Consider the following 12,171-nt stretch of genomic DNA (forward strand, 5'->3'; position numbering starts at 1 on the left):
TCAGTAACGTTTTTAGATAAGTAAATATCCCTTAAAAAAAAAAAAAAAAACAACATTTCACTCAAAAGTATGGGGGGGAAATCTATGTAAAGCTATTAGGTCTTGGTATATTTTAAATTATATAAATCACTCTTTGAAAACATAACAAAAGAACTAAGGTCGTTTTCACAAAACCATTTTTCACTAATTAAAACATTTACCATTCCCTTGATAAAATTATAGTTTTGGATTTATTTTGTGGTTCTTTGGTCTGATTTATTTAACAAATGTTGAAAAAGTCTATTATGTAAAACTCAAGAATTAATAAGAAGGAAAAGATAAGTGACTAACAAAGGTATCTGAAGTAGGTTAACATGCTTCTATCCCACCTCCTTCTAAAAAATCACCTTCTGTCCATGGATGTGTACAAAGTAAAACTGATAGCATGTAGGAAATGTGAATTTTTTTTGTTTTGGGAGTGGGGAAGACAGGGAGTTAATGTTAAAAATCAAATTGCACAATCTCTATCAAATGTGAAATATTGTGATTTGAAGTATGTCTACTACACCAGTCTCTCATCCAGCTCTTTAATTCTGGGTCTTCTTTTGCAAAACACAACTGGTATCGCTTTCTCCCAGATAGGTCCATGTAGTGTTTTAAAAAAAAAAAAAAAAAGGATCTGTTTCAATAAAACTTCCAACTGCCACCTGGCATCTGAATTTCAGTTCAATCAGAAGTTGTGACAATGAAAAGACTCAATATGTGGCCCACAGCTTCAACATGCAGTTTGCTACGGCAAAATAGTCTACCTAAACAGCTATACAGAAAACATATGCAGAAAATCATAAAAAATGTACAAGTGATTTAGCCCCTAAAATGATATATGTATATGTGTTCTAATTTTCATGTGATAATATATAAGAATATAGTATAATGTGCCATAATTAACATATAGGTTCTCAAACTAATGATTTAAGTAATTTTACATAAGAATTGTGTTTTTGGAGTTTTTTTTGGTAATGTTACTAGCCTTGAAAAATGGAAATAAAGAAAAAGAATATGTTACTTGTTAGTAAATGCTTGTTCCTGGAAGCAGAAAATAAAAATCACCCAAAGCAGGTAAGTAAAAATGAACACCCAGTTAGATTAAGCAATTTTAAAATAATAGAACCTATCATTTGTCATTGTTGAAAGCCATTAGCCATGCCAAGATATATACTAGCAAATATATAAAAATATCTATGGCCAAAATAATATTACATTTGTATAACCACATCTTTATTAGTCAAAGAGCAAAAGAAACTATGGTGGAGTCACTACTAATCCAGAACTGAAAACATGGTTGCTATAGAATTTATCAGGCTTGCACACAATCTCCCAATGTAGAAACAATGACACATCTTAGAATGAAACAGCTGTGAGAAGGGGTCTGCAATTGTGAATCCCCCTGCCTAAACCCCTTACCCCAGAAAACTGGGTTGGTTTCAGTTTGCTTACCACCAGTCCTAGTACCAGGGTGCGGACTCTTTCTCCTATCTCCGGTGAAATGTCATTGCCAAACTGCTGCAGGGTGGTGAGGAACCGCTTCAGTTTACTGAGCTGCCTGGCGCCACAGGCTGGGGGCAGCTGTTGGTTAGCCAGAGAAGAAGAGGAAGAGGAGGAAGGCCCATTGCTAAAGCCATTGGGCGGCGAGGGGGCGCCATTCAAGGCTGTAGGAGAATGGCTCGTGCCATTCGTTACTGTCCGGGGCACAAAAGGAGAAAGGAGAAAAAAATGTACTTAAAGACGGGATGTACAAGGCCATTACACTCAAGTTTCCTTCCCTTTACATCTATTCGACTTTGTAATTTTTAAAATGCTGCGACGTTTTGTAAAACGCCTGGACTTCGCGGGATTACCAAAGGGTCAGGCCCTGTATTATGACGCGGGTCCACTCATCGCAGTGCCTGGTGGTATTCTGCACAGAAGCTGATAGCAACGGGCGTCTCCTGTCACACGGGGACAGCCCTGCCTCCCACGTGCACATATGCCAACCACCTGAAATGTTTCAAAAGCACAGCAAACAGCACTGGGATGTCAGCCTTTTGTCACAGGCTTATATCAGTGTAACAGGACTACTTCTTTCTAAAATGCTCCCCTAGAGAAAGTGTACATTTGGTGGAGACTAAATTTATCACTGAACATTTTTAATCATGTTTTGTACACACAACTGACAGCTGTGTTTATAGAAATAGGACTTTCAAGTTTTAACCTTATACCACCCAATTAGAAGGCTATTTTCTCCCCCACATTTTTCCTAACCACTTCTTTAGGGAAAATGCAAATTTTATGGAAGGAGCCAAAATGGATACTGCATTTATCAAGGAGTTATTTCAAGAAATTGAGACATCTCCTTTCAACCAATAGTATGGATCGGTAGTAATTCAGTAAACTTATTTCTGCTAAATGTATTTGAACAAGATACTGATAATCCAATAAGAACTAGGCTAGAAAAAATTGAACATTTCTCCTTAAAGAAAATCTTGGTTTTATCATGTTAACATCACTTAATTTAAACAAAATGTTGACCATCATCAAACCCATGATTAATAAAATTTTGGTGAAAACTATCTCCAACAATAGTTTAAGGATGTTTTAAATACCTTTTTAATTCTTGAAAGTTTCTTTCAAGATGATAAAATGGTTCTCTTGCCCCAAATAGAATATACCAAAGGAACATGCCAGGAAACGAGAGCCAGGTAGGACCTCTCACAAGAGACATGCCTATCACTGTAGCTATCGGTCACAACAAAGCAAACTCAAGCAGACAGGGTTACTGTTACAGTCTCCTGGTCCTTACATGTCTGAAGAGGTCTTTTAAATGGCTGTGCAATACTGCATGAACAGCCTGGGGTGTGTTCTGCCCAAGCCTTACAGTCCTATGGGTCTATTTTTGCTCGTGATTTTTCATTCATATGGATTTCATGCCACTTGGTCTGTAAATAGTATTATCTACAACAAAAAACATTTATTAGTTTCACAAATCCTTGATGACAATTTTAACCAGGATTTTGAGACTGAAAGAAGCAAAGCTATCCCCTCTGTGCCTACCAGAATACACTGGAAAGAAAGAGAAGTTCCGACTCTGTCAGAATGTTCTGTCCTCTCCTTAGATGACACAGAAAGCAATACACTTCGTTGATTCAGAACGCCAGGTTTGAATCAAGATGACAAGTAAGAGTCTGCTTATTTCCGAAAGTTTTCTGTATGAGACTACTACATACGATAATAACCTTTTGACTTAAGGGTATTAAATATTAATATTATTTGGAAGATTGAAATAGAAGTGGTGTCAGAAAATCAGAAGCAACCTGGAGCAAATTAGAGCATGTTTCCATGCTCTAAGTCAAACTGAACAAACTAAAAGAGCTCCTCATGAAGTTGAATTAAAAGTTAAAGTAGTAACAAAGTTACTGGCCAAATGCAGTAGTCATCTTCATTTGCTAAAATCGCAGCAGACTACGATTTTGAAGCATAATGAAAAGGAATGCAAATACTGGCGTTCATACAAATTATACTTAGGATACTTCTACGCTCAATATCTACCTACTCACTGGCAAAGAAATGAAGGTGGGTTTTTTTTTTTTCATTTCTGCCTAATACAGTGAGTGAACCTTGCTTTTCCTTAATTTTCATTGGCAAAAAAGAAAATGATAATTTAAGTTTCAAAACCCAAACACAAAATCCAGAAACAACTACTTACACGTCGTGGGCGTAAATGAACTGGTTCTTGGAGCTCCTTGAGTGGTGGGGGGAGGCGGCATGGTGGGAGGAGTCAGCCTAGATTGCGTCTTCACATCCACAGGTGAGTCTGGCATTGTGGAGTGCTTCTCAGTACGATCTGCAGGATGCCACCACGAACATGTTATTTTATTCCTTAAGCACCTCAGTTGTTTTTTTAAGTGGGATTTATCTTTTTTAAAAGCAAGTGAACAGAAGAAATGCAACATCTTCTATCAATAAAATATGTTTATCTACTGAAGTTTAAATCAGGATTTTATCATCCCAGCCCCACTTAAGAAGGTGTAGCACAGATGGCAGAACCTCATTTGTAACTGGGTTATATTATATTCTATTGTTATTTCTGGCTTGGGCAGATGCTACCTTGATACTGTTAGAGGCAACAGCACAACTTGACTGGAAACCAAAGCCAACATTAACAAGAAGGGGAAAATAGATGAGGAAGTAGGATGGTAATAACTCCCTCACGACAGCTCAGAAATAACAAAAACCTGAAGCTCTGTTACGCAGGTGTGACAGTGGTAGCAGCCAGCTCTTTGAGCCTATTTTTCCATAACACCTGCTGTCCCCCCTTTCATGCTATGTTTTCTGGCCTATTAGATGAAGCAAGTAGTATCTCCCGGCCACATCTCCCACTTCAATACCTTCAGTCCTGTTTTAAAAAATCACCACTACTTAGACGCCATAGTCACACAATGAAGTTAAGCTATTTTTTACTTAGAATTCATGGCTTTAGGGCCGACCACTTTAAAAACATGAGACCAATGCTCCAGTTAATAATCTCAGGCAGAATAAGAATGGAAAAGCCCCAAACTGGAAATAAAAGAACCAAAGGCCCTTCTCTCACATTTTCATTAAGTACGAAACAGGTAAGGAGAAATATCCTGATTATTTACTAACATTTGTATTTCAGCACTGTTTTCTATGAAATATATTTTTCCCTAGAAATTTGAACTTATTTTCCTCCACTTAATCTACTTATCAAAGCAACAGTTCTCCAGTAAAAATCAGATCTTTTGTTTATCTGGTTTTATAGATCTGACTTTCTACAAACATGATGTGTGTGTCCATGCACACACACACCCCAGTGTTTTCTGGAGCCTCTTGCATGCTTAGGCATAGATATTTCAAAAGTAAAATAACAAAGACTTTTAATAACATAGAAGTTAATTTTATATTAATAAAGAACATCCTTTTTAAAAAATACTATGATAACCATATAGTAAGAAATTCTTAAAATTATTTCAAAATCATTTATTAAAGGAAAATGAAAAGCCCAAATTACTATCACAATTGTAAATCTACCACCTTTTTTCAAAGCAATTTCATAAGACTTGGGTTGCACTAAAGCACAACATTTGAAAGTTGAAATAATGTCGACATTATATTAGTAAAGATGTGTTAGAAGAATGAAAATAATCATCACTCCAGTAAGAGCATTTCCCTGATGGTCTACTTAAGGGTATCAATGTCTCTATTTCTTAATCTTTAATGCTGGCTGAATAACAATGTATGTCCCTACAGGTGAATCAAAGTGTTATCAGTGAAATGATGGTAAAGACACATAAAGAGTCTTCTATCTTTATTCTTTAAAAATGTCTTCGTATTATTATACCAGAACATTTAACAACTAATATCATACGTCATTTATCTAGATCAAGAGAAGCTAGGCAGGCTTAAAACAGTTTCTTCAACAGTTAAATTCATTGTACATTCTACTCACCTCAACCAACCTCAGCAACAAGGGAATAAATAGCTTTCCGCTTATGTTGCCGCTGAGGGAAGAGGTACAGCAGCAAATACAAGTCTCCCTAAATAAAGGCAAATATTTCTGTCATGCCAAGGAAGGAGGGATAAAGGGAGGCTTGCCAGAGTCGGCTGGGAGATAACAGTGGGAACTGCTGGTCCATCTGGTTTTCATTCTGCTAACACTCACATTCAACTGTTAGAGAAGGCAGTCCAGATACACAGATTTAAAGCACGTGGTTACAAAGACAGAGAAAGGAAGAGCAAGGGGGGAAGGGGGAGGGTGGTAAAGAAAGAGTAAATAAATAAAGCAATAGAAGGGCAAAGAACAAAACAGGGACAAAAGAGACTGAAGGGGGAGACAGTTTCCCTCTTGTTTCCCCAGCAGAATAAGTTGAACCTTACAAATAATGGGCTTGCACAGCCTCCTACCTAATTTACCTTTATAGAGTTATTAGCTAAACCAAAGCTATAAAACACATCTTAACCCCATTTTTCTTTATTCCTTTTTAAACAGCTCACACTAAGAAAACAGGGACTGAACTATCAAGTTGACAATGCATTCCCCCTTCAAACCTGTTCATATATATCTTTTTATTTCTATCTTCTGCCTCAATTTTTGAAAGGTGTGATATATTCATTAACTTTGATTTGAAAAAGTTTTGCATACTTGTCTTGGTCCACATTTGTAGCATGATTCTTACCTGGAAGAACTTAACATTAAAGAATAGTATCAGGAGCAGATGTGGCTCAAGCAGTTGGGCACCCGCCTCCCCCCTGAGAGATCCCAGGTTTTGTTCCTGGTTCCTCCTAAAGAAGACAAGCAGACAACGAACCAACACAATGAGCAGACACAGTGAGCAGACAGACAAGGGAGCCATCTGGCGGGAGGGGGTAATTAAAATGTTAAACAATAATAATCATAAATGTAGAGGAATGATTTTTTGAATTCTTGAAATGATCATAAAATTAGAAATAACTATTGAGCCAATACCTAGCAAAAAACCACCATTTCTAACAGAAATACATATACAATATAATTGTAATATGTGTAGGTATATACATCTTTAGGATATTGACATTAGCCAAATTTCTGAGATGGTTAGCTTCACTCTGATGAAATGGAGTATCAACCCAGAGGTCTTACAAACTTAAGACAAAGTAGGACCATATGTAACTCATTCTGCACTGTTCAGTACAATCAATTCAGGAGGGAGATAGTGAAATAACGGGCCAGGCCTAATCCATACACATACAAAAGCCCTCTGGAGCTCAGAGATTTAAGATAAATTCAGAAAATATGTTTCAAGTATGCCGAGCTCTGTTGCATTTGTTTTGAATTATTTAAAAAAAAAACACATTTTAAAATATATGTTCTTGAAACTTTTATAGTAAACAGCCAAAGAGCTATGATTTAACCACAGAAGCATTTCACTCCATTTCAAATTAAAGGATATGGTAAAACCTATATTAAGTTATAACATTTCAACTGTAATTTTTTACATTCATGAAAATTACACTGCTCTTGTACATAATTTCTATTTTTAGTTGCTACAGGGGAATGCTAATATTTACCAAAAGACTAACACAAAATGATTTAAAAAAAAAGGGGGGGGGGGCCCGTAGGGAGGAGAAGAAAGCCAAGCAAGCTCTATCAGGCCAGGTGGGAAAGTAGGTATAATCAAAAAGGACTGGCTTTACTTCTACCTTCATGTCTACCAGGATCATCTTCCGTATGCGTTAACATTTCAACTCACATGGAAAAAAAATGCGGCATATAAAAATACATTACTGATACTATTTCAATACCCAAATCAATGTCAGAGTCCTCTAGAAGCAGTATGTTTTTCATTTCCTTTTTAAGTTTAAAAAACAAAAAACAAACAAACAAAAAACGTATGGCCTGTTCAACTATGGCATTTGACTTTTAGTTAGTTCCAATAGTTCCAGATGTGTCTTTAAGGTATGAAGAATTTATAGGCATTGTACATTTCCCTTATTTACATACCATTCTAGAGATAATTAACGTAAAAAAGAGTGAGGGTTCAGTATCAGTAAGTGGCACATTTTTTTCTATCAGAATTTGTCTTGTCAATTAGGTTTTAATTTCACTGGCAAAAAGATGGCACATACAGCTTGACAATAAAGCCAATGAAGTCTCCAGTGCCTCATCAAAGTGTGAGATGTTCCAACAGGAGGCTGTCCACAAGCTAGAAGAGCGCCTCGGCTGCTCCACCTCCCACCCAGCTCCGCAATGCTGCATCTCATTTCCCTGATGAGCAGTTCTGCAGTGTCCATTCCTGATCAAAACCCTTTGACAATGCCTGTAAAATCAAAGTCAAATGCTAATAATTTCAGCAAGATGGAATGATAAGGTGAAGGGATACTTGGCATTACAGGAGAGCTTCCGATTTAAGCCAGACTTGGTTTCAAATGCTGACTCTCAACCATCAGCAACGAATCCTCAGGCGGGTTAGTTATCCTGAGCCTCAGTCCTTTATAAGAAAAATGGGGAGATGATTCTCTAAATGTGGCAGGAGATTAAAAGAGATCATGTTTTAAAGCCCTAACACAAGGGCTACTGCTATTAGGCACCAATAAGTGAGAGTTCCACTTTCCTGTGCTTTCCTCTCCATGAGCCAACCTCAGTTTTATTTCCAATACCTTTGCCTCCAGTCTACACTCTTATCTCCCATATAGGGCGGTATTCCTGGCTTTTCTTTCTTTTTTATGTTCTTGTTTCCTTCATCTGGAATGGTCCATGCGACCCCGCATTCTTCACTGCCCAGTATAGATTACCTATCCTCTTACAGCTTTCCCCAATTGCCCTATACTTTTTTTTAAGTAGGTACCAGGAATTGAACCTGGGACCTTGAATATGCAAAGCCAGCTCTCAACCACTGACCTACACTGGCTCTGCTGCCCCGTACTTCTAATATTTCATATTATCCCCGCCTTTTTTTCAGCATTTATCACCATATGATGGCTGTGTATAAGTATTATACACCTCAACCAACAAAATGATAAGCAATTTGATGGCAAAAACCACTTTAATTCTTCCTTAAGAAGGCACTTAATAAATACGTAAAATCATGGTTCTTAAGGTGAATTACATTCCTAGCTTTCACAAATCTACTCCCTGTATCACAGCCTGTCCACAGATATCAATCCTAATTGCAGAGCAAAATACAAATAGATCATCAACAGCATATAAATAAATACATATATATGACATTTATGTAGCAAGGAATGTAAGTAATGGGAAGATATTGGAGACCTGAAATTTAGTTTGTATCTGTGACCAACCTAGTATGTGGCTTGGGGCAAGTGCCTTGGGGCAAGTGCAAGAATGACCCCCTCTTATGACATGTGTCTTATCATAGATGTGTAATGAAAACATTTTTATTTCTAAAACACAAACTTGACTGTATCTATCCTGATTTAAAACCTTTGGGAGCATCCAATTGTCCACAGAATAAAATCTAAACTCAACAGACAAAATTGAGTTCCTACTCTAAAGTACTTCTCCCCTTCTTTCTTGCTGGAAGAACCCTGATTTTATTCAGGTACAAACTCCTTGCCCACACTTCTTGGAAGTAGATCCTCACTGTTTTACATTAACTGGGGTATCACTTACTTTCTCCTTATCAATAGCAGGTTTCAGAGGTGAATTTTGTGTCCCAGTTCTGGACTGTGGGACATGGAGGACTACGGAAGAGTTTCTGGGAAAAACTTCCTCAATCTCTAAACAAAGACTGTAGGAAGAAAGAGCACCACTTCTTCTGACAGGCCCCGTTCTACGTCTACGGGATTCCTTGACTACAGTGAGATGCTTGGAAGGTGTCTGATGATACCACCTTGTGATCATAAGACAGACTTGCTAACAAAGCTGACAAGCTCAGTGAAGAGGCTTATATTCCAAGAATCTGGATCTTTGATGATGTTTTGAACTACTGAGTTATCTGACCCAGGGCATACCCTCCTTAAGACTTCTTTTAAGTGAGATAGTAAATTTCCCATTTGGCTTAAAGCACTAACCTGGGTTTTCTGTTGCTTCAAGCTGAAAGCATCATAACTGATTCTAATGCAAAGTCCTTTATCACTGGGTCTTTCCCTCACTAGTTTTAAGACTGGTCCTCTTATCCACTCTTCCCTTACTTTCGGATCTGGCGACAACAAATCTGGTCACCACATGCAGAACACACTAAGCTCTTTCATGCTTTGAGACCTTTCTCTCTGCCTAAAAATGCACTCCCAATCCAAATTCTGATTTGGCCTACAAGACAAAGTTCAAATCTTCCTTCTTCTACAGAAGCTTTTTTCATTATCCCCAGCAGACACCATGCTTTTTTCCTTAAATATTTCTCTAACACTTCTGATAATAAATTTTACTGAATATATTTTATTTCTCTCCCATCCCAGCAAGACCATAGGAAAAAAAAGTTGCACCTCACTCCTGCTGGGAGGCTGAGTGTTAACCAGAAAGAGTTGGACAGGTCAGACTTTGAATCACAGTTCCATAATTTTTAAGTTAAATGACCTTGAGCAAAAAATTTCTTTAAGCTTCAGTTTTTGCAACTTGATAACTCAAATATTATTGACCTAACACTTAGGAGTGTTGAAAATTCACAGGAATTCTGTACAAAAAGGTCTACAACCATGTCTGGCACAGAGTATGAGCTCAAAACATACTTCTCCAATTTAATTAATTGTATAGTTGGGGTTATTATGTTTTCATCCTATCATGGGTGAAGTCTTGCAGAGTTCCTATGTTAGTTGTGAAAGAACTATACAAAATTATCTAGATGGGTTAGCATTTAAATGGCATTCGTTGAGGCTAGACACCCTCATCTCGCCTAAGGGAGGGACAAGATACCAAAAATGCTATTTGTGGTATGAAGCTAGATTTTAAGTGAACGCTAAGGAGAAAGAAATCACGAAACTTTTATTAAGCCTTCTGGCACTAGAATAATTTCCTTTGCTTCTACTTGGGCTAGAGAACACTATTGGAGAATACTTTTCATACCATGAATCTCTTCTGTGATTATTTTGATCAGTATTCTCTTTGGATCTTAAGGGTAGGTTTTTGTTTAAGTCCAACCTCCGTGCAATATGCTAAGTAAAAATGCAATAGGGCCCAAACGCCTCCCACCTAAAGCTCATTCTCTCCCCTCTCCCACCTCAGCTGTTATTTTGTTTTTGTTGTTTTTTTTAAGATTTTTTTTTCTCTTCCCTTGCCCACCCCCCAGTTGTCTGCTCTCTGTGTCCATTCGCTGTGTGTTCTTCTGCATCCGCTTGCATTATCAGGCAGCACTGGGAAACTGTGTCTCTTTGTTGTGTCATCTTGCTGCATCAGCTCCCGGTGTGTGTGGCGCCACTCCTGGGCAGGCTGCGCTTTTTTTCATGCTGGGCCACTCCTTGTGGGGCATACTCCTTGCACGCAGAGCTCACCTACATGGAGGACACCCCTGCATGGCACGCACTCCTTGCGTGCGGGCCAGCTCACCACATGGGTCAGGAGGCCCTGGGTTTGAACCCTGGGCCTCCCATGTGGTAGGCGGATGCTCGATCAATGAGCCAAATCCACTTCCCTGTTTTCTGAGATTCTGGGGAAGCCGGCACTAAACACTGAGCCACATTGGCTTCCCTGAATTGTTTTTTTTCTTTATTTTTTCAAGGGGGCACCGGAAGTGAACACAGGACCTCTCATGTGGGAGGTAGGTGCTTAACTGCTTGAGCCACATCTGCTCCCCCCAGCCGTTTTAAGGACAGGCTATTCCATTTCAGCAATTCAATTCACTTTTTCGGATTCTACTTTTCTTATTAAGCATGTTGGGTTACATGACCTCAAAGATCTGTTTCTTTCCTAGAGATATGGATTATGACCACCACAACACAAAGAGACTGCCCAGACAGCATATATCTGACAATAAACGGACAATAAAATTGTATAATTGGTGATTATAACCAGCCTTTTCTTTGCTCACATAAATTTCTACCTCTACCAGGATATGTCTGCATAGCAATTTTCTCCTGTAAATGTTAAAACTGACATACATCTCTTATTTTCAAATCATTTTCCATTATGATTACTATACCTCCCTCAATGATTTGGTTATAAAATAACTCTACCAATGTCCAATTGTCCCTGGTCAGTTATGACCAAAGTACTCATACAGATTTTCTTTCATAGTCCAGGTTCTTGAAAAAGTAATCTGCTCTCAATTTCTCTGCATACTCACTTTCTCCACTTCCTCGCCTCCTGTTCCATCTTCCATATACTTGTAGCGGGTATCTACTGTCTGCTTTGAAAACTTCCCACCCCATACTGGGAACTTCCACACCCTCTCCTCTGACAACTGCCTTAGGAGCCCCGGTGTTCTTTCACAACCCCATGCCCTAGACGCCAACAACTGGGCCAGGCACAGGCACCTTCTCCGAGATGGGCAGTCTCAGTCCCCAAGACTTTTACATGCAGAATGGAGAAAAGAAAAGCAGTCCCATTCCAGAGGTAGAAAACTGCACTCAGAAGCAGTCTGCTGCCCTCTATGTCTAGAAAGCAGGTCTGCAGTGAAAGAGAAGGAAACTAAGGAGTAAATAAAAGCAAGAGTGAGGCATGGCAAGAGACTGTCCTCCTGACGATGGTAAATTACCTCATTCTACTGG

The 12,171-nt window shown here is 38.5% G+C and overlaps 1 protein-coding gene across 8 annotated transcripts in view; it reads right to left on the minus strand.

The window, feature by feature from the left end:
• RUNX1T1 (RUNX1 partner transcriptional co-repressor 1) overlaps window positions 1-12,171 on the minus strand; it is a 146,187-nt gene that overhangs the window by 50,090 nt on the left and 83,926 nt on the right. For 7 of the 8 annotated variants that reach the window (XM_071207904.1, XM_071207903.1, XM_071207901.1 and 4 more), the window contains 2 exons: window positions 3,722-3,859; window positions 1,477-1,718 (listed from right to left, as the gene is read on the minus strand). In XM_071207904.1, coding sequence (XP_071064005.1) covers window positions 1,477-1,718; window positions 3,722-3,836 — 357 coding nt within the window. In that variant the 5' untranslated portion in view covers window positions 3,837-3,859. Of the gene's footprint in view, window positions 1-1,476; window positions 1,719-3,721; window positions 3,860-5,482; window positions 5,550-12,171 lie in introns of those variants that run through there. The other variant, XM_071207902.1, reaches the window with a different exon arrangement.

This window comes from Dasypus novemcinctus, chromosome 14, assembly GCF_030445035.2.
Source record: "Dasypus novemcinctus isolate mDasNov1 chromosome 14, mDasNov1.1.hap2, whole genome shotgun sequence".
Lineage (NCBI taxonomy): Eukaryota > Metazoa > Chordata > Mammalia > Cingulata > Dasypodidae > Dasypus > Dasypus novemcinctus.